Source organism: Myotis lucifugus, unplaced genomic scaffold, assembly GCF_000147115.1.
Source record: "Myotis lucifugus unplaced genomic scaffold, Myoluc2.0 scaffold_418, whole genome shotgun sequence".
Lineage (NCBI taxonomy): Eukaryota > Metazoa > Chordata > Mammalia > Chiroptera > Vespertilionidae > Myotis > Myotis lucifugus.
Window position 1 is genome coordinate 856,252 of NW_005871466.1, and position 27,180 is coordinate 883,431.

At 43.4% G+C, this 27,180-nt stretch overlaps 2 protein-coding genes across 2 annotated transcripts in view; both read right to left on the reverse strand.

The window, feature by feature from the left end:
* Positions 1-15,227, reverse strand: part of GALNT11 (polypeptide N-acetylgalactosaminyltransferase 11) — a 73,903-nt gene extending 58,676 nt beyond the window's left edge. The window contains exon 1 of the mRNA XM_023743891.1: positions 15,047-15,227. The gene's annotated coding sequence lies outside the window, so the exon portion shown is untranslated. The remainder of the gene's footprint in view (positions 1-15,046) is intronic.
* A 3,021-nt stretch (positions 15,228-18,248) lies between these two features.
* GALNTL5 (polypeptide N-acetylgalactosaminyltransferase like 5) overlaps positions 18,249-27,180 on the reverse strand; it is a 17,011-nt gene continuing 8,079 nt past the window's right edge. The window contains exons 6-8 of the mRNA XM_006102564.3: positions 25,867-25,984; positions 22,268-22,417; positions 18,249-18,419 (exon numbers count right to left, since the gene is read on the reverse strand). Coding sequence (XP_006102626.1) covers positions 18,249-18,419; positions 22,268-22,417; positions 25,867-25,984 — 439 coding nt within the window. The remainder of the gene's footprint in view (positions 18,420-22,267; positions 22,418-25,866; positions 25,985-27,180) is intronic.

Below are 27,180 nucleotides of genomic sequence, written 5' to 3' on the forward strand. Positions count from 1 at the left end.
GGCTGTGGGGAGTCAGGACGGAAACTTGAGAAAATGAAGTTGACACTGAAGAAAGCCGCTGGCGGGAGAACAAATGCAACCACCGAACCATCAAGTTACAAGGCAAAGCCTCCGCCCTCCTGAGGGGCTGGACGCAGGGAAGCCCCTGAGCAGATGGACAGCAGGACACCGGGACTCGGCACCCCTTTCCACCCAGAGGTTAGACCAGGGGGTGGGCAAACTTTTTGACTCGAGGGCCACAATGGGTTCTTAAACTGGACTGGAGGGCCCGGAACAAAAGCATGGATGGAGTGTTTGTGTGAACTAATATAAATTCAAAGTAAACATCATTACATAAAAGGGTACGGTCTTTTTTTTTTTTTTTAGTTTTATTCATTTCAAACGGGCCGGATCCGGCCCGCGGGCTGTAGTTTGCCCACGGCTGGTCTAGACTCTGAATTATTTTCTAGCCAGAACCCAAGTACTGAGGTTGCAAAAGCCAGGTTTGGTTTGACCCCACCAGTCAGACACCTGGTGCTGGTTCCTGCCGCCTACCACAAGGCTACCCACTCATCACCCCGCCTTCCCCAGAGGGGGAGAAGATACAATTTACCAACATCAGAAATGAAAGGAACATCACTAATGTTCACATGAATTAAAAGTATAATAAAGAAATTCATGCACTTTGAAAGGAACTGTGGGCCACGAGGCTGCGGTAGGCACAGGGGCGGGTCTTGGTCCATCCTCCGCACCCCCACCCTGTCCCTCCCATCACCCCCCCCCCCATGTCTGCTGGCAGCCCCGTTCCTGCCGCCACCGCTCCACGCGCTAACACCGGCCCCACTCACACCTGCTGAAGGCATGGAGCAGGGGGAGGTGGAGAAGCTCTCAGAGGCGACCAGGGCGGGCAGCCAAAACTTACACCTGCTGATGGCACCGAGTGCTTTGGACTGGCGCCGGGCACCCGCAGTGGGTGCAAGCGGCGGCTCTGGCGCTGGCTGTGGGTGCAAGTGGGGCCGGCACCAGCAGCAGGTGCAAGCGCTGGCCAGGACCACAGTACACAGGAGCAAAGAATTTTCAGTAACCACCAGAGGCTCGCCCCGATGACAGTGACGGGTGCCCTGCCTTGGTCTGGTGCTCCCACTCACCTGCTCCACCATCCCACCACGGCCAACACCTGCCATGTTCCGCACACGCCCCCTGGTGGTCAGCACACATCATAGCAACCGGTTGTTCAGTTGTTCCGCCGTTCAGTCTATTTGCATATTAGCCTTTTATTATATAGGATGTTAATCATGCTCTGTTAACCATGATTGCCTTGTGTTGGTTAAAGAAAGAACATTTTTACCTGGCTGGGAGTTGTATGCCCCCAGGACCTTGGGGAGTCGACTTTGGAACCATTCTCATTCAAGAACTGCCTATTATCATGGAAAGGTTAACAACCTCGGTGCCCAAACAATAGAGTCCCACCCCAGTCTCTTACTTCCCCAGGCCTGTAATCCCTACTTCCCCATGTAATCCCTGTCTATCCTATACAAGCAGCTGGCTTATGGGAGGTGCAGAGCAGATTTTCGTGGATGACCTGCTGCTCTCCCATACTGCCAGCCGGATTGGAATAAATGCTCATATATGATACAACCCTGTCTCTGCTTAATTGGCTCAAGTAGTGACAGGCAGCAAGGACCCATTGATTGTCTGGTTACAGAAACAGTTCTATGCCTACAAGTATAACTTAAGATGAAATGAACCAACTCCTTGAAACTACCAAAACTCACACAAAAACCTGCACACAAATATTTATAGCAGCTTTACTCATAATTGCCAAGACTTGGGAGCAATCAAGATGTTCCTCAAAAGGTGAATGGATGGCCCTAGCTGGTTTGCTCAGTGGTTAGAGTGTTGGCCCTCAGACTGAAGGGCAGTGGGTTCGATTCCTGATTAAGGGCACATACCTGGGTTGTAGGTTTGGCCTGGTCAGGGCACTTGCTGGAGGCAACCAATCCATGTGTCTCTCTCACATTGATGTTTCTCTCTCTCCCCCCTCTTCACTCTCTCTAAAAATCAATAGAAAAATATCCTCGAGTGAGGATTAACAACAAAAAAACAAAAACAAAAAACAACAAATGAACAAACATAGATCTAGACAGAAGGAAAAGAGGTGGGAGGAAGAAAAGAGTAAAGGGAGTCAAATATATGGCTACAGGAGACTAGACCTTGGGTGGTTAGCACACAGTACTATATACAGATGATGTATTATAGAATTGTACATCTGAAACTTATATAATCTTATTAACCAATGTTACCCTAATAACTTTAATTTTTAAAAATGAGACACAGTAAAATTCATGAGGGGAATGCGGAAGATGGCTGTGTACGGGAAGGCAGGCTGCAAGATAGTGTGTGAGTGAGAGAAGGAAAGGAGTGTGGACGTGCGGGGTGTGTCTATTTGTGAGTGAGAGACAGCTATATTCCCAGGAACTGTTGGGGACAGCTGGACCAGGCTCCCCTGACCGGACAGCCTCTACTGCTGCTGAAACCTCTCCCAGAGCGACTGGCTCTGCCGCAGAGGCTGCGCCATCTTGAAGGGGAGAGTGGCTGTGATGGGAAGCCCAGCCTTACCTTCAACCGGGAAGAACTCGGATACCTCCCGGGACCCTATAACCACCCAGGGACCAGCTGCAAACCCACAAACACTGGGTCTCAAGCAGCGCGGAGCGGAGGAGCACTGCACCTTCTCATGGAAAGGTCAGACTTCACCTAGACTAGAGAAAGGTGAGATCTGCGATCCAGGCTGGAGGGAGAAACACGCACAGCGGGATCGAGAGGTTCAGAGGAAGTCTGTGCCCCACAAAATCCGCGGCCATTGGGGTCAGCGTAATCCATGAATGTGGAAGGGGGTCCACGGGGCTGCTGGCAGAAGGGAATCTAGAAATCAACCCATTGCTGGGATGGGCACAGAAAGGAAGCCTGAAGCTCTACTAGTATACCAGCTGCGCTGTGCCAGGGGAAAAAGACGTGTGCAGAGACGTGCACAGAATTGCACGCAGTGTGTGTGTGGGGGGCGGGGGGGGGGGGAGGAGCGGAGAAGTCACGAGTCCACGCGCTTACTCTGGCTCTTTTTTCCCTTTAAATCCTTGCTTTTGATTACTAGGCCCAGTACATATGATCTCCCAATTAAAAACATTCTCAGAGACTGCAGGAGAAAGTTGTTTTTGTGGAACCTGGAAATCACAGTGGGGAGAAACGATCAGAAAACCAGCTAGCTCTGGGGCAGTCCATTCCCCCAACCTAGTATTAAGTGCAGCAGGGAAAACAAAATCTAAATACTGAGCAGAGAGGACTTATAGCCCCAGATGTCAATACAGTAACACTGCCACCCAGGGGTTGAATCACAAATTGACTCTTGTATAAATACAACTAAAGGCAGGCTGAGAAACAAAGAAATACTGCTTGCTTGAAAACAGGATTGTGGCTTATGACACAGAGAAGCGGTGGAATGCAGGGAACTTCAATACTGTCCTGACTACATGACAGGAAACAGGCATGCCAAAAGGAACAGTAGAGGAAGTGAATGACCTTCACTACTGCACATTTTTATTTTTTAATCTTTTACTTAAGAAACTAAATTTTTTTTCTTTTTTTCTCACTTGATTTTACCTTTCTAATTATTATATTTTTATTCTTAATCAGTATTATTACTACTATTATTTTACCATTTTTTAAAAGTTTCATTTTATTTTCTCTTTATTTTATTTTATTTTGGGATTAGTGTTCTACAGTCTATTTTCATTTTTCCTTTAGCATCATTTTACTCTATCTCAACTTTACCTTTATGCCAACACTCTCTTCCTCACTTTCCCCTTTTGTTGTCCTGTTTCTCTTACCCTATTTCTGCTTTAGATATTCCCTATTCTTTCTTTTTACCCCATTAAAAATTCATCCTACTTATATATCTAATTTCCACTCCCCTGCTCCAAGTCCATACACACTTCTCTTTCTTCACTATCCAAATTTTTTCTCTCTTCCCTTTTTTCTTTTTTTGTTTTATGTTTTTGTTTTATTTTGTTTTGTTTTGCCCTTCTTTCTCTCTGTCCTATTGTTGTTTTTTTGATTGTTGATTAGTTTGGTTTTTTTGTTTCTTTGTGTGGTTGTTCCTCTTTTTTTTGCTTCTGTTTTTCCTCTCCTCACTTGTTATTAGTTGTTGTTTGTAGTCTGCATTCATTTCTAGGTGTTTGTTGTTTGCATTTTTTTTGGATTAGTTATTGTTCTATTGGAGTTTTCTCCCCATATAGTTTTTCCCTCTTCTTTTTTATTCTATTTCTTTTCTCTCTTACTTTCCTTCCTTTTCTCAATATCATTTTTGCACTCTTTTTTTTTAATCCGCTAATTCTCTTTTCTCTGGTGGTCACCTTTATTTGGGGTTATTAGTATCGTGAATATATTTGTGTTCAGTGCCCTGTGCATTGTGCCTTGTTGTGTTATATTTTGTGCCTTTAAGTCAACACAGGAGAGAGAGAGCTACATATCCATGACAACCGGAGAGGAGCAATCACGGGGAGACAAAGAAACAGCCTGCATACAAAAGAAAAGGAGGCATCACCAGAAAAGGGCGTAAATGAAATGGAGGCAAGCAATATGACAGAGAAATAATTCAGAGAAATGGTCTTAAGGTCGCTGTAAAGGTTGGAAGACAGATTCAACAATATTTGTAAGAACCAAGAGGAAATGAAGAAGAACCAAGAAGAAATGAAAAATGACATTGCTGCAATAAAGAACTCAATAGAAAGCATCAACAGTAGACTAGAAGAAACAGAGGACCACATCAGTGAGCTAGAAAACAAGGTAGGAAAAAACACCCAAGCAGAGCAGTATCTAGAAAAAAAACTTAAAAAACAGGAGGAGAGCCTAAGGGAATTTTGGGACAACACGAAACAAATAAACATCCGCATAATAGGGGTTCCAGGAGGAGAGGAAACTGAGCAAGGAATAGAAAACCTGTTTGAAGAAATGACAGAAAACTTCCCTAATATAGGGAAGAAAAAACTCACACAAGTCCAAGAAGCTCACAGAGTCCCAAACAAAATGAACCCTAAAAGACTGACGCCAAGGCACATTATGATAAAATTGGCAAACACCAACGACAAAGTAAGAATCTTAAAAGTGGCCAGAGAGAGACAGAAAGTTACCTACAAAGGATTCCCCCATCAGACTAGCGACTGATTTCTCAACAGAAACACATCAGGCCAGAGGGAATGGGATGAAATATACAAAGTCATGCAAAGGAAGGGTCTGAATCCAAGAATACTGTACCCAGCAAGGCTATCAATCAAAATTGAGGGTGAAATCAGGAGCTTCACAGACAAAAAAAGACTAAGGGAGTTTATCACCACCAAACCAGCAATGCAAGAAATGCTAAAGGGTCTGCTGTAAAAAGAAGAAATAGAAAGCAAAGAAGGAGCACAGGAATAAAGAATGAAAATGGTGACAAACAAGTACCTATAGATAATAACTGTAAATGTAAATGGATTACATGCCCCAATCAAAAGACATAGGGTAGCCCTGACCGGGTTGGTTCAGTGGATAGAGCGTCGGCCTGCGGACTCAAGGGTCTCAGGTTCGATTCCGGTCAAGGGCATGTACCTTGGTTGCAGGCACTTCCCCAGTGGGGAGTGTGCGGGAGGCAGCTGATCGATGTTTCTCTCTCATCGATGTTTCTCACTCTCTATCCCTTCCTCTCTGTAAGAAATCAATAAAAAAAATATTAAAAAAAAAAGACATAGGGTAGCTGAGTGGATAAGAAAACATGACCCATATATCTGCTGTCTACAGGAAACCCACCTCAGAAAAAAGGACTCACACAGACTGATGGTGAAGGGACGGAAAAAGGTTTTTCAGGAGAATGGAAATGAAAAAAAAACTGGGGTAGCAATACTTATATCTCACAAATTAGATCTCAAAGTGAAGGACATAACAAGAGATAAGGAAGGCCACTTCATAATACTAAAGGGACCAATCCAAAAAGAAGATATAACTCTGGTAAACATATATGCACCCAATACAGGAGCACCCAAATACATAAAGCAACTTCTGGAAGATATCAAGGGAGAGATCAATAGCAATACAGTCATAGTAAGGGACTTTAATACCCCAGTAACACCACTGGACAAATCCCCTAAACAAAAAATCAGCAAAGAAACATCAATCCTAAATAACTCACTAGATCAAATGGACTTAATGACATCTTCAGAACATTTCACCCCAAAGCCACAGAATATACATTCTTCTCAAGTGCACATGGGTCATTTTCAAAGATAGACCATATATTGGGACACAGACAAAGTCTCTTCAAATTCAAGAAGATAGAAATCATATCAAGCATCTTCACATCACAATGGCATAAAACTAGAAATCAACTCCAATAAAAACAATAAAAAAATCAAACACCTGGAGGCTAAATAGCATGTATTAAACAATGACTGATCAAAGAAGAAATAAAAAGCATCATGGCAACAAACAACAACCCAAAATCTATGGGACACAGTGAAAGCAGTCTTGAGAGGGAAGTTCTACAGGCCTACCTCAAAGAACAAGAAACAACGGTAATAAATTATCTAACCCTACAACTCCAAGAGTTAGAAAGAGAGCAACAAGAAAAGCCCAGTGTAAGCAGAAGGAAGGAAATAATAAAGATCAGAGCGGAGATAAACGACATAAAGACCAAAAAGCAATACAAAAGATCAACAAAACCAATAGCTGGTTCTTTGAAAGGATAAACAAGATTGATGAACCTCTAGTCAGGCTCACCAAGAAGCAAAGAGAGAGGACCCAAATAAACAAAATCAGAAATGAAAGAGGTGAAGTAACAACCGATCCCACAGAAATACAAATGATTATGAAAAAATACTATGAACAACTCTATTCCAACAAAATGGACAACCTAGATGAAATGGACATATTCTTAGAAAAATACAAGCTCCCAAAACTCAACGAAGAAGAATCAAAAAACCTGAATAGGCTGATAACTACTGAAGAAATTGAAACAGCAATCAAAAATCTTCCAGCACACAAAAGCCCTGGTTCAGACGGCTTTACAGGGGAGTTCTACCAAGCATTCAAAGAAGAACTAAAACCTATCCTCAGACTATTCCAAAAAATTCAAGAGGAAGGCATACTTCCAAGCTCTTTCTATGAAGCCAGCATTACCCTAATTCCAAAACCAGATAAAGACACCACAAAAAAAGAGAACTACAGGCCAATATCCTTGACGAACATAGATGCTAAAATAAAATCCTCAACAAAATTCTAGCAAATCGGATTCAGCTATACATTAGAAAGATCATACACCATGACCAAGTGGGATTTATTCCAGGGATGCAAGGATGGTACAATACCCGCAAATCAATAAATGTGATACATCATTGGTAGAATCAACATCATTAAAATGTCCATACTACCTAAAGCAATCTATAAATTCAACGCAATACCTATTAAAATACCAATGGCATATTTCAAAGATCTAAAGCAAACTCTCCAAAAATTCATCTGGAATTAAAAAAAAAAAAAAAGCCCCCGAATAGCCACAGCTATCCTGAGAAAGAAGAACAAAGTTGGAGGGATCACTATACCAGATATCAAGCTATATTACCAAGCCACGATCCTCAAAACTGCCCGTTACTGGCACAAGAACAGACATATAGACCAATGGAACAGAATAGAGAACACAGGAATTGACCCAAGCCATTATATTCAGTTATATTTGACAAAGGAGGCAAGAGCATACAATGGAGTCAAAACAGTCTCTTTAATAAATGGTGCTGGGAAATTTGGTCAGATACATGGAAAAATAGGAAACTAGATCACCAACTTACACCATACACAAAAACAAACTCAAAATGGCTAAAGGACTTGAATGTAAGATGGGAAACCATAAACATCCTACAAGACTCCATAGGCAGCAAAATTGCAGACATATGTCATAGCAATATCTTTACAGACACAGATCCTAGGGCAAGAGAGACTAAGGAGAAAATAAACAAATGGGACTACATCAAAATTAAAATCTTCTGCACAGCAAAAGAAACCATCAACAAAACAACAAGAAAGCCCACTGCATGGGAGAACATTATTTGCCAATGTGATCTCCGATAAGGGTTTAATCTCCAACATTTACAGGGAACTCATACAACTTAACAAAAGGAAGATAAACAATCCAATAAAAAAAAATGGGCAATGGACCTAAATAGACTATTTTTGAAAGAGGACATTCAGAAAGCCAAGAGACATGAAAACATGCTCAAAGTCACTAATCATCCGAGAGATGCAAATCAAAACAACAATGAGGTACCACCTCACACCAGTCAGAATGGCTATCATCAACAAATCAACAACCGGCAAGTGCTGGAGAGGATGCAGAGAAAAGGGAACCCTCCTTCGCTGCTAGTGGGAATGCAGACTGGTGCAGCCATTGTGGAAAACATTATGGTGTTTCCTCAAAAATTTAAAAATGGAACTGCCGTTTGACCCAGTAATACCACTTCTAGGAATATATCCCAAGAAAACAGAAACACCAATCAGAAAGGATATATGCACCCCTATGTTCATAGCAGCACAATTTACAATAGCTAAGATTTAGAAACAGCCTAAATGCCCATCAGCAGATGAGTGGATTAGAAAATTATGGTACATCTACACAATGGAATACTACGCTGCTATAAAAAAGAAGGAATTCTTACCATTTGCAACAGCATGGATGGAACTGGAGCATTATGCTAAGTGAAATAAGCCAGTCAGTGAAAGAAAAATACCACATGATCTCACTCATTTATGGATAATAAAGAACATTATAACCTGATAAAAAGATAGGTACGGAAGCAAAGAAGCATCAAATAGACTCTCATATTACAGTGGGGAGGGAGGGTTGGGGGGGAGATAAGAGATCAACCGAAGGACTTATATGCATGCATATAAGCATAACCAATGGACGCAAGACACTGGGAGGGGGGCCATGTGCCAGGGGGTTGGGGAGGCGGGGGGAAAGGTCATTGGTTAAAACAAAGAGACATATGTACTACTATTTGTAATACTTTAAACAATAAAATAAAAATAAAAAAGAAATGAGACACGGTAAACATGAGACTGCTGCTGGGATAGCATGGCATACTGCTTTACAACAAACTTTAATAAGTAGAAAGAGTGCACTCTAAGGGTAAAAAATATGGTATAGTAAATACATAAACCAAGCAATCACTTCTTATCAAATACTAGTGGCCCGGTGCACGGATTTGTGCACATTGATAGGAAATTAATTAGAAGGTGGCTGGTGGGGTGGGACTGGGCATGACAAGCCAGACACACCCTGGAGCCAACCTCCCATGGTCCCTCCCTGGCCGGCAGCACTGGGGCAACGCAGCAGCTCAAAGGGCGTCTGTGGACTGAGCGGGGTCCCTCCGGCAGGTGGGGTCCCTCGGCCTGGCCTGCGGGGATCAGGCCAAAACCAGCTCTCTGACATCCCCCGAGGGGTCCCAGAGTGCAAGATGGCACTCTACAAAGTTGCTGTCACTCAGCAGATCCTGTGTCGAGCGTCTGCCCCCTGGTGGCCAGTGCGTGTTATACTTACTGGCCGGTTGGCCAGTTGCTTAGCCTTTTATATAGATAGATAATGTACTGTACATAACTGTATGTGCTATCCATTTATAGGACTGGCAGTGCAGCAGGTTTATACCAGCATCACCACAAATACATGCTATGACATTACGTCACTAGGTGACAGAAAATTTTCAACTCCATTATAATCTTACTAGAGGCCCGATGCACGAAATTCGTGCAAGGGGCTCGGTCCTCAGAGCTGCAGTGGCTTGCCCCGGCCCCTGCAGTCCCAGCTTCGTCCAGAAGGTCGTTCGGCTGTCCGGTCTAATTAGCATATTATGCTTTTATTATTATAGGTGGTACCACTTATAGGGAGACCATTATCGTATATGCAGTCAGTTGCTGACTGAAAAGTTGTTATGCTTGCATGACTGCATACTAGAACTAAGCAATTAAGTAAATAGATGGTGGAAGCCAAGTTTCTAAGTGTTGGAGTAGAAGGTTACAGATAAACAAGATTAGAATGATCCATGTAGTAATGGGTTAGAATTCAAGATATCAGTATAAAAATATTTAGCTTAACATGTTAGTTTTAGATACATATATTTTCTTGCTTGTCAGCTCAGAGGGCCTAGAACAGGGGTGGGCAAACTTTTTGACTCGAGGGCCACAATGGGTTCTTAAACTGGACCGGAGGGCCGGAACAAAAGCATGGATGGAGTGTTTGTGTGAACTAATATAAATTCAAAGTAAACATCATTACATAAAAGGGTACGGTCTTTTTTTTTTTTTAGTTTTATTCATTTCAAACGGGCCGGATCCGGCCCGCGGGCCGTAGTTTGCCCACGGCTGGTATAGATGCTGAGTAGTCAAAAGGATGTATTGTACCAGTGTACACGTCTCATAGTGCCAAGTCCACTCTCCCTATTCTACTCCAGTGATTCTAAGCCAGGGGCCAAGATATTTGGCAATGTCTGGGAAATTTGGCAATATCCACGGTCTTTTGGCAATGTCTAGATGTTTTTGATTGTCCTAACTGGAGGGATTCTACCAGCATCTCATGGGTAGAGGCCAGGAATGCTGTTTAACATCCTACAATGCACAAGACCATCCTCAGCCACACAGATTTATTTGGCACAAAGTATCGACAGTGCCAAACTGAGAAAGCCTGTTATATTCTATTTTGCTGGAGCTGGAAATCTACATACGGCATTTATCAAATTATTAATAATGAAAGAACTTGGATAAAGCTTGGGAATACATACGGAAACATCTTCAGTCTCAATAATTAGTAAAGACATGCAAATAAAAATATTATTTTCTAACTCTTAAATTAGCAATGTTTTTATTTTTTACTTTTTAACATATATTTTTATTGGTTTCAGAGAAGAAGGGAGAGGGAGAGATAGAAACATCGATGAGACAGATCATTCATCAGCTGCCTCCTGCACACCTCCCACTGGGGATCGAGCCCACAACCCGGGCATGTGCCCTGACCAGGAATCAAACGGTGACCTCCTGGTTCATAGGTCGATGCTTCAACCACTGAGCCATGCCGGGCTAGGCAGCAACATTTTTTTTTATATATTTTATTGATTTTTTTACAGAGAGGAAGGGAGAGAGATAGAGAGTTAGAAACATCGATGAGAGAGAAACATCGATCAGCTGCCTCCTGCACAGGCCGTACTGGGTATGTGCCCGCAACCAAGGTACATGCCCTTGACCAGAATCGAACCTGGGACCCTTCAGTCCGAAGGCCGACGCTCTATCCACTGAGCCAAACCAGTCAGGGCAAGCAGCAACATTTTTAATACTCGTTGAAGTACAAGTAGTTAAATGATGCATTTATCAGTGATGAAGTTATATGTAAATTGCAGGGACTTTTTGTTTTTGTTTTTAAACTCTCACCCAAGGATATGTTTTTATTGATTTTGCGGAGACAAGGTAAGAGAGACACACACAGACATCGATGTGTGAGAAACATCGATCCATTGCCTCACATACACACCCTGAACAGGGACTGAACCCACAACCTGGGTATGTGCCCTGGCCGGGAATAGAACCCACCATCTTTTTGGTGTACGGGATGATGCTGCAACCACCTGAGCCACTCAGCTGGGGCAACCGCTGGGCCTTTTTAAAAAGCACATTTGTCAACGGCACAAGAGCCTTAAAAACCTTCATACCCCCTGGTCAGTAATCTCACTTTCTCTAAGACCGAAAAATCCTAAAGAAAGAATAAATCAGATGAAAAACTTGGGTGTATCCTAAAGCAAACTCTAAAAAGTATTGCAATTAAGATGTAAACAAACAAATCTAGAACCAGGGAGTCCAATAACAAAAATTCCAGTAAGAGGCAACCATGGTTTGATCTAGAGCTGTGTAAGTCAGCGGAGAGGAGGGTCAGAGACAGAGCTGTCTGCACTTGTCAACTTGACTAGCCATGGGACCCTACGGGAGAGGGGGAATAGAAACAACACCAGCTTTCAAGTCTGAATGACAGGAAGCACAGAGAGAACAGGTTTGGGAGGATTAACAGATGTATTTTGTTTTGTCATTCAAGAGAATACTGATATTGCCCATAGTTTGAAATTCAAATCTAATCCTCAGAGAGAAGTTAAAAATAAACATCAAAATTATAGTTTGTTACACTGACAGAGGAGGGTTTAAGAAATGAAGAGAGCAAAAGTGGATAGGGAACAAGCACGGAACCTCTTGTGTGCAGGAGGAGCATCGCCAAGTGGGAAAACCTCGAGAGGGTGCTCTAACCAACAGCGCGGTGTCCCCAGGATTTAGAGAGGTCAAACCGAGGGCGTTAAGGTGGGGGTCATCAGACTTGGCAATTAGTAAGGCACGAGGGTCTTTAAGAAAGCAGTTTCAAACTGTGAAGAGTTTGGTAGCTCTTCAAAAGGTTCAACAAACAACCCTGGGGAGGAGGGGAGAGCGCAGCTGATGCTCCTGTCCGGTGCTGTGTGCTGCTTCTGTACTGCAGGTGTGCTTCCCAGCCAGGGCACAGCACTAGGCTTCAGGTTCCATCCCATCGGGAGAAAACAGGAGGCCACTGACGGATGCCTCCCTCTTCCCCTGAGGGTCCAAGTCCCATCAAGTTGACAAGTGCAGACCCTCCTCTCCACTGACTTCCACGGCTCTAGATCAAACCATGTTTTTTCTCTCTAAACATATCCTCCGATGAGGATTAAAAAAATGTTAAAACACAATTTTATCATATGACCCAGCAATTCCTACCCCAAAGAACAGAGACTCCAACACACCTGTAAACATATATTCACAGCAGCATTTCTCATAGGAGCCAAAAGGTGGAAACAACCCGTGTCCATCAACAGACAAATGGACAAACGAATTGTGATACAGCTATGCACCCGAGTATCATTCAGCCGCGGCCAGGAATGAAGTCTCCATGGGCAATAGCACAGGTGGGCCTTGTACATCAATAGTCAGATACGAAAGGGCAAATACCGCACGATTCCACTTCTCTGAGGTGTCCGAACAGGCACGTGGGGCAGAATGGGGAGAGGGAGTTGGGGAGTTACTGCTTAGTGGCTAGTTTGTTGGGGGTGATGAAAAGCTTGGAAACAGACTGTGGTGATGGTGACAGTGTTGTACATGCACTCAGTGCGCCTAAATTGTACACTTACAGTGGTTAAAATGACATATATGTTATGTACTAGAGGCCCAGTGCACAGATTCGTGCACCAATGTGGTCCCTTGGCGTAGCCTGCGGGGATCGGGCCGAAACCGCTGCCTGCCGCTCCTGCTTATCCCCACCCCGCTGCACCTGCTGCCGCCACTGCCACTTGGTAGGCTCACTACCACTCCGCTGCGGTCTCCAGGCTGCGGCAGCCAGCCATGAGCCCTGTGTCTGGTGCCCCTTGGTCAGCTGAGTGGCACTCCCTCTGTGGGAACACACTGACCACCAGGGGGCAGCTCCTGCATTGAGCATCTGCCACCTGGTGGTCAGTGTGCATCACAGCAGCTGGTAGACCAGTCGTTCTGTTGCTTAGGCTTTTATATATACAGATATTTTTTTGAAGTTAAAATGTTGCAAGGAACAGCACAGAAATTGTCTAGAGACGATGTGAAAAGCGTGGGCTGCTTTTCCATGACATTTCCCTCAGGAAGCTCAATTTTCTACCGATTGACGGCAGGTTGTCTGCTTGCTGCTTTTCTAAAGCGGCAGCAGAGCAGACCGCAACATCCGCTATTTCTAGATAAAAGGGAAGAATTGAAAGGAAAAAAAGAAAGAAAAGTCTGGTCTAAAACTGTGATTTGGGGGAGGCGAGCAGCACCACCGTATCTCGTGGGTGCACGGGACCATAAAACAGCTATTCAAAGTTACGATTTAATTTTATATTTTGAAAACCAACCAGATGTTTTCACAGCAGAAGGCCGGGCCAAATATTAGATGGCAGAAACCAAGCGGGCCGGCCTGAGTGTGAACACCCCTCAGGGGCGCAGCCTCCTGGAACGGGGTGCGGGGTCTCCACGTCCCTACAGTCCTCCGCCCACACGACTGAGACCGGGTCACCCCGCGACACAAACCACCCGCCGGCTGGGCACACAGCGGAAGGAATGCAAAGGGAACCTCTAGGCAGTGGTTCTCAACCTCCCTAATGCTGCGACCCTTTAATACAGTTCCTCATGTTGTGGTGACCCCCGACCATAAAATTATTTTCGTTGCTACTTCATAACTGTAATTTTGCTACTGTTATGAATCGTCATGTAAATATCTGATATGCAGGATGTATTCTCATTGCTACAAATTGAACAGAATTAGAGCACAGCGATTAATCACAAAACAGTATGTAATTATATGTGTGTGTTCCGATGGTCTTAGGCGACTCCTGTGAAAGGGTCGCTGGACTCCCAAAAGGGTCGCGACCCACAGGTTGAGAACCGCTGCTCTAGAGGCTCGTCCACCCAGCGCCGGGGGCGGGGGGCGGGCCGGGTTAAATTCTGACGGGCACCCAGCGGCTGTACGAGGCAAACACAACAGTAACTTCTCTTTGGGACACTTTGAAGGAAATGTGCACGCTGCCCGGGGCTGGGTTCGGGAGGGGGCGCGTTATTCCATTCGCTCTGGTTCCTGCTGGGAATTTTCCGCAATCCCTCCGCACCGCGCGGGCTCCGCCGGGCAGCCCCGGCCCCGCGACCGTGACCCCGGCGCGGCCCGCACCCCCCAGCGCCGAGCACCAGCCCCACCGGAAGTCACTCGGGCGGGCGCCGAGGTCTCCGGAGTCTCTTCGGTCAGCACCCCCGCCGGAAGGACCGTGCTCGGGTGTTCACACGCTGCACACGCGACGGACGCCCGGCCCGCCGCTCAGGTACCGCAGAGAGCGCGGGCGCAGCCTGCAGCCCTTGGAGCCCCCCGTGCGGGGCCGCGCGCCGGAAACGCTCGCCGGAGGCGCTGAGGGGACGGTGGCCGCGCCGGGTCTGACGCCGCCGCCGGCCGCGCGCTACTCACCCCGGCGCCGGCAACGCAAGATCCCGGCCTTCTGGGACTCGGGCTGTGGCATCTTCCCGCCCTCCCGCCACAGCCCAGGTCCCGCCGCACGAGCCGCCGCGGGCGGGACAGCCGGCAGAAAACGCTGCGCCGAGCGCGGTCGTGGGCGCGGGCTCGCCCAGGCCTCGGGCGCTCGCCTAGTGCCGGCGCCGCAGCCTCGACTCCCGCGAGCGCGCGCGCCGAGGCGACGAGACGGAGGCCCCGCCCCCGCGCGGCGCGGGTGACGTCACCACCCGCCGGTGGCGCCGCGGCCCCAACGTGGTCCAGGACGTTGTCGAGGCCTCGCGCGTGGCCCGGCGCCCAGGGCTGCCCGGGGCGCTCTTTGGGTTTCCCGGTCTGATAGAAAGCCTCGTCAAGCGCAAACACCCGTAAACATGAAGGGATGCTCGGCGTCACTTATGATGAAAGAATTGCGGGACGCTGGTTGCAGTGCAAAGGTCTCAGGCTAGCAGTGCACCCAGGAGGCGGTGCAGGAGCCCCTGTGTCGCTGGGGGAGTGAGGAATAAGGCACCCCGGGAGCGACGCCCACGCAGCCCCTTTGGCCTCACCTGGCGACACTCCGAATCTTGGATTTCACGCCTGGCGCACCTACTTAGAAATCAAAATCTGCCTTTTCCCCAGATCTCAAATGGCACTAAAATGCCCTTTGAGGAGCGTTGCGGTTAAGCCCAGGGTCTTTGAGGTTGGGCTGGTTAGCTGGTGTATGGACTGTGCTAGTTTGGCTTTACACTTGCCAGATGAAATACAAGCCTGAAATATGAATTTTAGATAAAGAATAATTTTGTACTATAAGCATACATACTTATACTAAAGTATTATTGTTTGTCCAAAATTCAAATATAGCAGGCATCCTGTATTTTTGCTAAATCTTGCAACCCTAATCTCAGGCAACTTCTAACCTTAGTTTTCTCATCTATGAAATGGGAATAATAATAGGACCTATATCATAAAGTTGTGTGGTTGAAAGATAATCCATGCAGAGTACTTACCAGGTGTATGAAAGATAACTCTCAGTAAGTGTTAACTCTTTAATTATTTCATATTGGAGTGTCTTAGGATAAATTCCTAGAAGTATGCCTTTGTTATAGAACTCTGGCTTAATTTACTAGTAAGGCTTGTCTGAGTATTCGGTCATACCAAAAAAAAATGGTGTTTTGTGAAAAGCCTTGAGCAGGTTAGGAGATACTTCTCTACTAGCTGCAGAATACAATTCAGATTTTTTAAATTCCCATATGAAAACAAATCATTGTCACCTCCCAGCAAGTACGGATTTCCTCCCAATCACACCAAATAATTGGATGTTGATTCGGATTTGTTTTCTATTCCAGAGTCAACTGAATCAATATTTGAGAGGTTGTTTAAGTAACATTTCTAGTGATGAACGAGAAATGATGTCTAGTGACTGAACTAAATTGCTACAAAGCTGACTTAATATTAGGCCCAGGGCTCTAAAAGAACATTTGTCTTTTTCTTTCTGCAAGCTGATAGTTACATCCTCCTCCTTTATACTTAAAAAAATTATTCTTAAATTTTAAAACTAGAAAAGATGTTACTTCAAGAGGATGCTCTATATTTTTACTACTTTTTTTCCTTCTGCTACAGAATTTATATTTTGTATTTTACTCTAATTTTAACAGATTTATGGGTTCATTTTAATCAATATTTTACTACGTGTAAAATATGGACCAAGAATATAATGATAATGTTGTGCTTATTTTGTACTGCTAGATTGACCTTTTAAAGTCTTAATTAAGTTCCCCTGGCCATCTGTAATATATGAGCACAGGCTTTTCCCATGTCTTTCTTGCAACAGGATTTATAGAGTATTTTGCTAAATATGTAACTATAAAGACATTGTAAACGGATTCCTTTTTCTTTACATTGCATTATTATCTCAGAGAACACAAGCTTCATGAAGGGAGGGGTGTTTGCCGGCTCCATTTCTGCTGCACCCCAGCGCCTAGGAGGACACCTGGCCTGTGATGACCACTCAGTCAGTCATTGACTGAATGAGCATAATAGATGAGCCCAGCTGTTTATTGCTGTAAAAAACACTTTATGTGCGTGGCTCAATGGTTGAGTGTCAACCTGTGAACCAGGAGGTCACGGTTGGATCCCTGGTCAGGGCACATGCCCGGATTTCGGGCTTGATCCCCAGTAGGGGGCGTGCAGGAGGCAGCCGATCAATGATTCTCTCTCATCATTGATGTTTTTAATAATTAAAGATATTAATTAAAAAAACAGTTTATGTCTTCTCCAGCATAGGCTATGTTTAGTGGTCCTGCCCTAAGTCTCCCCCACTCCTTTTTACTCCTTTCAATGTATTCCTTCACTTATTTTCTCATTCTCTTTGTCTTTGTGAATTAAATATACTTCACTTTCCCAGCCACCTGCAACAGGGTGAATGCAACAGACATCCCCTCCACCGGAGGGAAGTACTTCAGCCATCTGGGAGTGTGTTCACACAGGACAGACTTGGAACCTAGCTGCCTCTTCCCCGATCTCAGCTAAACAGTTCTCGAGTCAGTCCGAACAGAGATTATCAACAGGGCCCGAAATTGAAGAAGTGTTAGGAGAGCTATAGGCCAGAGTTATAGGAGAAGAGACGTGAAAAAGGCAAAATCAGAAGTGGGGCAGTAGGGGTGTCTCCAGGTGACAGGACGGATGGGAACAAATGGGAGCTGGACCAGGACACCCAGGCAAATGGACTGGACATCAGAAGCTCAGGAATCCAACTAAGCAAGGTGCCAATGCCATTATCGATGTTGGCAGCAAGAAAGGAGTTGAACCAAAGTGGATATTACCAACCAAGGCTCTCTGTGAGTATCTCTCTGCGAAGACCATTGGGTCAGGCCGTCTTTCTGGAGTAGGAATAGAGTTGGCAAAGGCTCCAAAGGCGACCAGGACCAAGTGAGTTTAGCAAACAATTGGAGAGAATTATGTGATAGAGTCTCAGCTAATTGACAGCGTGCACTTCCAATGTTCAAGGTCTTGCACCCCAGAAATTTAGTGGCAAATGAGTTACAAGGTCTTAAGGACTATCACGAAAGGAGCAAGGACAGTTCTGTTGTAGGCCACTCTGGCTGTATTTCATATAATGTCGCAATGTTCCAAACTCGTGCTCTTCTCTATGTTAAAGGCCGAGGGGACTTTTTAACCTTCATTAATGAAAATTATTTGCTTTCATTTCAAGAGATGGCTCCAGTTCTGGGAAGACAGTATCCAGGTACCACTGAAATGACTTGCAGCCCAATCGTCTCCTTAATTCAACACGCTCACTAATGTTTCCATAGCGGATGGATTTCAGATCAGGTCTTTGTAAGAAAAACTGCTCCTACATGGAAATAAAGAGTTTCATTAAACCAAGCCAATCTCTGGTCATCAAATCATGACATCACAAGAACTTAAAAAAATTTTTTAAAAAATACCTTCTAACTTCCTCTGTATAGGGAGGGACACACACACAATCTGGGACTTACCCCACACGTATGCACAATATGTGCTATGATGGACCATGGCAGAGGTAGGGTATATCCCCTCTCTCTTACTCTCTCAGTGATACTGAAGGACAAAAATCCCTCACTGCCCCATTCCAATCAGTACTTCCTTGGGTTCAGAAATGGGGACGATGTGGTAGCTAAGGGCAAATAGACTCTGGAGGAAGACAACTGAGTTTAAATGTTGGTCGGTTGTGCTACTTATTAACTAGGTAACCTTGGCCCTTACCCTCATGAGGTTGTTGTGAGGACTGAACACTTTAATACACGCAAAGCCCTGGGGAGATGAAAGCTAGCACATAGCCTCACGTCAGTATCGGCCACTATTATTACCACACCTGTTAGTCTTTTACGCTCTCTGAAGGAAGCACCAAGGATGAATATCTAATGCACTCAACCTGCTTCATATTAAAAGTAGTATTCTAAGTAGACCAAAGCCTCCTTATACTTTCATATGTGTATTCCCAGTGCCCAGCATACAGTATAGTAATATTGTTGAATGAGAGGAACTTGCTTATTTAAATTAGCATATTATGGGCATGCCATGTTGGATTCTCCCAGGGACTCTTGGCCACTGGAGGTCTTTGCCATCTTCTCTTGTCACTGCCTAGTTAGTTCCCCAGGCTGGTTGATGCATGGGGTGAGTGAAGCTAAGGGTGGGGGAGGGGTGTCATCATTTTGGAGTGAAAACAGAGATCTTAGGCAATATCTCCCTGTTTGAAGCCTTCTCTTATCCAATGTCACTCACTAAGGTTTCCAGTGTGCTGTGTCATACAGTCCCGTGAGTATGCCAAACATCATATTCTTTTTAAGTTAGATGAACTTTTGTCACTATATCTTCTGTGATATTCAGTAAACTCAATCCTAGCTGTGTTCAAGTCGACTATTTAAATCTGTGATCAGAGTTCACAGAAAAGAAATCAACAATCATAGCACATGGTTACCAAGAAACTATAAGCAGTATAATTTAGAGATTACTTCAGGGGTAGAACTCTGGGCTTAGAAATCTTACATTTTACTTCATACTTTTTAGTACTAAGTGCCTTTTTAGAATGAATTATGTTTTACTTTTTAAAAAATGATTTTTTAAAAATCAGGAAATATAATACATGCAAAAAGTTCATAAAACATGAATGTGCAACATAATGGATTATTGAAAAATCAACGTTGGTAATGCTGACTAGGTCAAGAAATAGAACATAACTCGCATCCCAGAAGCCCCTGGCCTCCCCCTTCCTGGTTGGCATCCTTTCTCTTAGTTTTCAATGCCTTCTTGATTATGGAGTCACTTCTTTGCTTTTCTTTCTAGCTTTGGTATCTAAATATACATATATAGATTATACGGTTTAATTTTACCCATTTTAAGTTATAGAAAAATACACTATATTTTACTGTATTTGGCTGCTTTTGTTCGCCGTTATGTCTTTAAGATTTACCTATACTGTTGTATCTACTGTTGGTTAATTTCCGCTACCAAAGCAATTAAATATATCATATTTATCCATTCTACTTTTGATGAGTATTTGTGCTGTATTCATTTGAGGCTAATAAACAGTGCTGTTTATAAACATTCTTATTATGTGTTCTGGTGCACAAAAGCACTCATTTCTGTAGACTGGAACTGTTGGATCATGGGATATTCATATCTTTTACTTAATATTGCCCAACTGTTTTCTAAAGTGAGCTTGTGATAATAAGCACTCCCACCATCCGTGTCTGAGGATTCCTGATGCTTGCTAACACTTGGTCCTGTCAGATTTTAAATGATAAATATCTCCCTGAATTGTTGTTTTTAATCCTCACCCGAGGAAATGTTCTTCATTGATTTTAGAGAGAGAGGAAGGGAGAGGGAGAGAGAGAGAAACATCATTGTGAGAGAGAAACATCTATCAGTTGCCTCCCATACACACCCCAACCAGGGATAGAAGCCACAACCTGGGCATGTGCCCCAACTGGGAATTGAATCTGTAATCTTTCAGTGTATGGAATAATGCTCCAACCACTGAACCACACTGGCCAGGGCTCTGCCTGAGGTTTTAATTCACATTGCCCTGATTGCTAAAGAAATTGAGTATTATTACTTTTATAACTTTAAATAATAAATTAAAGAAATATTAGATCAAGACCAGGGCATATAATATCACAGAGAGATTCTTACACATTTCTACCCATGTATCTGAAGGGAAGTCTTGGTGAGGTTACTGTCCATGTCTGTTGTGCAGGGATTCTGGATGAACGACTTTTGAATTGAAATGGAGCCACACTACAGTTCTCTGTACGTGCACCCATTTAGGTCCTGGCAGAGGCTTAAACTTGGGGACATGCACACATGAAGGGGCTTGGCTTTGGTATAAAAAAAAAAATCTTTGTGTTTTTTTTTGTTGTTTTTTTTTGTATAGAAATATTTGACTGTTTATAGAAAAGATGAAGGAGATCTACATGGCCCTGACCCAGGGGCTCAGTCAGTTGGAGCATCATCCCATACACCAAAAGGTTGCAATTTCTATTCCGGAGCAGGGTACATACGGGAGGCAACCAGTCAATGTTTCTCTCTCACATCAGTGTTTCTCTTCTTTTCTCTCTCCCTTCCTCCCTCTATAAAATCAATAAAAACATATCCTTGGGTGAGGATTGAAAAAACAAACACAAAAGACTTGCATAGTCCCCAGATCAGCAGCAGCCACATAATTGGGAACTTAGTCGTGGGAGAAGAGATCTAAGAGTGGCCTGTGCGGATGGGAGCAGGGAGAGGTATTTGCTTCAGAGGGGGAGTCCTTGCGGGGGAAGGGGCCAAAAGACCTAAGCTAAACAAACAAACATATATCTACACTAATAAGAGAAACATGCAAATTGGTGTCACTCTGCTACACCCACCAGCCAATCAGGATGAGTATGCAAATTAACCCAACAAAGATGGCAGTTAATTTGCATATAAAGGTGCAGAGTGAAGACTGAAGACGACTGAAGACTGAAGAAGCTTGGCTTCTCCGCTGCGGCCAGAGTGGAGAAGCCTCAAGGCTTGCCTTCTCTGCTGCGGTTGGAGCGAAGGCCTGAGTCCTGGGTGCTGGAGGAAAACTGGTGCTGGCAGCCAGGGTAAGGAAGGCCTATTGCACGAATCTCTTCATGCAACGGGCCTCTAGTATATATATATAAAAGCCTAATATGCAAAGTGTCCCCTTGGGAGTTCGACCGGGAGACTGGGAGTTCAATCACTCGCTATAATGTGTGCTGACCATCAGGGGGCAGCACAGAATGAAGGAAGGCCCTGGCTGGCAGCTGGGGAAGGGAGGCCCCCACCAGCAACCAGAATAAAGGCCCCGGCCAGCAGCCAGAAGGCCCCAATTGGCCCTGATCACCAGTCAGGCCTAGGGACCCTACCTGTGCATGAATTTCGTGCACCAGGCCTCTAGTAAATAAATAAAATACTCCTTATGTTGGTTGATTCCCTTCTGAGAAACTCGAGTTTCCCTAGAAATTAAAAGTCAGGTGCAAGTGTAGCAGCTTCGAATGAACAATTGAGAACAGGGTCTGGAGATGAGTGGCTGAGCGGTGGGAGGGCTACTGCTAACTTAAGGAAAACAGAGGAAAGAACAAAACTTGCTGTCTGGAAAGGCAGTAGAAGACTTCTTCAGAGCAAGTCCCACTGTGTACGTTCATCTGTTCAAAGCACAGACATATCCTTTACCTTGTATTCATCCAGCCAGACGTGTACTAGTCTGAGGTTGTTATATCTCAGGGCTTTGAGAACTTGGGTTACATTTTGGACAATATGTCTATCAACATGTCCTACTCGAGAGCAGGGCAGTATAAAGAGCTGGCCTCCACACATCCAGATCTAGACATAAGAAAAACAGAAAACATAATCATGTGTGTTTGCTAGTAACAGGCAACTAGTGAATTTTTTTTACAAACATAACATCAGCTCACGTTTATTAAGTTTCTTATTTCATTCAATCTTCACAACAACCCTATAATGTAGATATTGTGTTATCCCCATTTTACAGATGGAGAAACTAATACAGAGATTGGTTAAGCAGTTTGTCCAGTGACACAGGGCTGGTAAGTAGCAGAGTACAGGATTCAAATGCCGGAAACCCAGCCCCATCACCAGCATTCTGAATACTAGGTGATTCTGCTTCTCTTATATATGACCAGTTCTGAGGCTGATTATGTGTGAAGAGTGGCATGACAAATTTGTCTTAAAATATTCTCCACAATGGAATAATATGCAGCTGTAAAAAAGAAGGATCTCTTACACTTTGACACAGCATGGAGGGACCTGGAGATTATTGTGCTAAGTGAAATAAGTCAGTCAGAGAACGGTAAGTATCACATGATCTCACTCATATGTGGAATCTAATGAACAAAATTAACTGATGAACAAAGTAGATCCAGAGACATGGAGACATGCAATAGACTGATGGATCTCAGAGGGAAGGTGTGTGTGGGGGGGGGGAAGGGGGTGGCAGGAAGAGATTAACCAAAGAACTTATATGCATTTATGCATAACCCATGGACACAGACAATAGTGCCGTAGGCCTGTGGAGGGGATGCAGAGTGGAGGGATCAAAGGGGGAAAAGGGGGACATATGTAATACTTTGAACAATAAAGATACCTTTAAAAAGTTAATATTCTCACCCAGCTGGCATGGCTCAGTGGTTGAGCATCGACCTATGAACCAGGAGGTCACAGTTCAATTCCCGGTCAGGGCACATGCCCGGGTTGTGGGCTAGATCCCCAGTGTGGGGTGTGCAGGAGGCAGCTGATCAATGATTTTCTCTCATCATTGATGTTTCTCTCTCTCTCTCCCTCTCCCTTCTCTCTGAAATCAATAAAAATATATGAAAAAATGATATTCTCAAACAATATAAGAAAATGTTACACTATGTTAACACCGGCGTGGCTTCACAGGGTGTGAAGTGGCAGAGGTCAGCTCTGAGGCCAACGAGGTGTAAAGACAGAGTTGACAAGAACAGTCTTGGGAACACTCACGTTAAAGAGATGCACAGAGGAGGATCTCCCGTGGAGGAAACTGAGGATCACCAGGCCATGGGAGGGGAACCAGAAATGCTGTCCTAAAAGCCAAGAAAACTTCTGGAAAAGACTGGTCTATAGTGCCAAGTGCTGCAGGAACCTCAAGTCTAGAGAAGACCAAAAGCCACCCACTAGGGACATCTATAGTAAGCTGGTGACAATTCCTGGGATGATGTCACAGGATGCTGAAGGCCCCATGGTTTACGGGATTGAAGAGGAAGCAAGAAATGAAGAAGTATACGCAGGCATAGACTATCTTTTCTCAGGAGAGACAAGGTTACTTCTCTGGGTTAGAGACCACTGCTAGTGTCACCACGGCGCTTTAGCTATTTGCTCGTTTTTCGTTTGTGTATGCAAAACCCAAGGATACCTACAGGATAGGAAGGGGCCATTAGGAATGGGTTGGTTGAAAATATCAAAGCAAGGAGAGTTAATACATTTAAATAATAAGTTCGCGGTTCTTCACTATATGGAGGGAATATAGAGCCAGAAAAAGGAATATACTTACTTTTCAAATATGAATGTATCATTCACAAAATTGATTTTAGGGGGAAAGTCCATATACTGTATTCTCAGAGCAATGTAATGAAAAGGAATGATCAACCAGACAAATAAAAGTGGCAAAGGCATGGGTGTTATAAAACACTGGCTGATCAGAAGGGAAGACACGAGTGGGAACAATCAATGAAAATAATAAAGTAACAGGATGCTGCCAATAAGGGCTTGGAAGAAAATACACTGCTCTAGATATTCCTATATTCATAATAAAGTGCCTGAAGATTTATGAAATAAGTCTGCGCTTAAAATAGCTTTTAAAACAAGTGAATGAAGTAACCAGCCAAAAGAAGGAAGAGCAAGGTAAAATCCAAAACAGAAAAAAATCGTTGGAAAAAAAACACGGAAAAGAAATATAGTAAACAATTAGTACATGCTAAGATAACATGAAATTCAAAGTGTGATCTCTGCAGAGGACTTCATCGAGTATAAAGAACACATGGCAAAATTTAAACTGGAATGGTAGTGGCTCTCACTTATTAATCAACTCATATAAATTCATCAATTAAGCTGTTTGCTCCACACCAACTTTTTTGGTTGGGCAAAAAGACAAGATAGAGAAAAGTGAGGGGATATGTGAAGAGGAGTAATAGTGAGCTCACAGCTTAGTCTTTGATGTACCAGTCCATCATAAAAATCTCTTAGAATCTGGTCAAAAACAAATACGTATGATAAACATACAATAAATGTTTGAATAGTACCTTATATATTTTTTAGACTCTCTCTCTAGGAATATCTACTTTGTACTTTATTCTCTACCCCAGTTATTTCATTCAATCTCACAAAATTCTGAGAATGGCATTAATATTTATTCCTACTTAACAGGTGAGGAAACTGAGACTAGAAAAATTAATGACTTGCCAAGGACCTTTCAGTGGTAGAGCCAGGACTAATTCTCAGGTCTAATAGCACAGGATTTTTTAAAAGTTGAATCTATTTTTAATAATTGAGATATAATTCACACACTACAAGAAATCACTCTTTTAAAGGATGGACTTTCATGATTTTCAGTATTTCTTCAAGATTGTGCCACCATTGCCATTAATTCCAGAACATTTGTACCTTCCTTAAAGAGACTTGGCACCCACTAGCACTCAGACTCCTTCCTCCAGCCCCTGGCAACCACGAATCTACTTTCTGTTTTAATGGATTCACTTATTCTAGCCACTTCATATGAATGGACTCATAGATATAAGTGGCTTTGTGACTGGCTCCTTCCACTTACCATAATGTTCTCAAGTTTCATCCGTGTGGTAGCAAGTACCCAGGATTCAAGAGTTAGGAGACAACTCAGACACCCTCTCATTTTACAGCTGGAGAAACTAAGACCAAAGATAGTTTATATATTTAGTGGCATCCAGGTCCCCTACCTCCTCATCCTGTGTTATTTCCACCACACTATAACTACCAAGACAATGAGTAGAATAAAAAAGAGATTCCACAATAGATTGAAATAGTCTATTAATTTGATATGCCATACACTGGAAATAACATATGGTAGGAAAGTCTGATATTTTATGAAATGTTTTCAATTTTTTGCAAGGAGTCCCACAAATTATATATTTCATGGGATACCAGATACTCAAGTAGAATAATGGCATAATTGCCACAACAGATTACATGACTTAAAGTTTGATTTCACTTTGTATGTACAAAGGTAACTATTTAAAAAAAACCCACAAAATCTGAATTACCCTTAGTGAAAGTTCCAGATTTTCTGCTCCCCAGAGGTTCATATCCTTGTCGTACTGTCCAATCTCATTAAAATAATGCCGACTTATAGCAAAAATTCCTCCAGACATTGCGGGGGACCTAAAAAGGACACAAGTATTAAGTTGATTCTACAGACTCAGCTAGTATGGATTTGTGCCAAAATTATATTGAATATTAATGATAATACAGTTAAAAACTAGAAAACAGCCATATTAACTAATGTCCAAATTTTTAAACATACATTTAAGTATGTAAAATTACTAAGTTAAAACCATAACTACCAAAAAGTAGGCAGTAACATTTACTTAGCTCTTACCAAATTATGCAAGCAATATACAGGGTAGGGTAACAGGAGGTTTACAGTTGTTCATATGGAAAATAATATACTAATCAATAATAATACAAGAATAAACTCTGTGTTTCATGTGTGCAGAACTGTAAACTTAATATTGCCCCACCTGTGTTCTAAACGTTGTCTTGGTCAGCGGGAAAATTATCCTTAGACTGCGAGTTTCCTATGGGGATGAAGACTGAATTGGGTAGTGAGTTCAGAAATTCCCCTCACTAAGGGCATTAAGGGCAATACTGACTTCAGGGAAAAACCATCACATTATAAAGCATTTTTTTTCTTTTGTCCATCAAAGCAGGACCCATTAATACCAAACTAAATAGTTTGAAAGAAATTACATGGGCCCGGCCGGCTTGCCTCAGTGGTTGAGCGTCGACCTATGAACCAGGAGGTCACGGTTCGATTCCCTATCAGGGCACATGCCTGGATTGCAGGCTCGATCCCCAGTGTAGGGCGTGCAGGAGGCAGCTGATCAATGATTCTCTCTCATTATTGATGTTTCTGTCTCTCTCTCCCTCTCTCAAATTAATAAAAATATTTTAAAAAAGAAAGTATTTACATGTTCATTCATTCATTCAAAAAACTACCTACTAAAAAAAAAACTATCTATTAAGCAGCTTTAACATGTTAGGGATAAATTAGTGAGTCAACAGGCGAAGGTGAGAGTAGGGATACCAGATAGAGGTTGCTGCAGTGGTCCCAGAGAAAGACGGTGGAATCTTGGATAAGGGTATAGCAAAGAAGGTGGTGAGATGTGGTCAAATTCGTTTCTTTTCTTTTCTTTTTTTTTTTTACCTTGTGATGATACTCTTTTATTTATTTTTATTTTTTTAAATTAAATCTTTATTGTTCAGATTATTACAGTTGTCCCTCTTTTTTCCCCCCCATAGCTCCCCTCCACCCGGTTCCCACCCCACCCTCTGCGCTTACCCCGCCCCCCCCACTG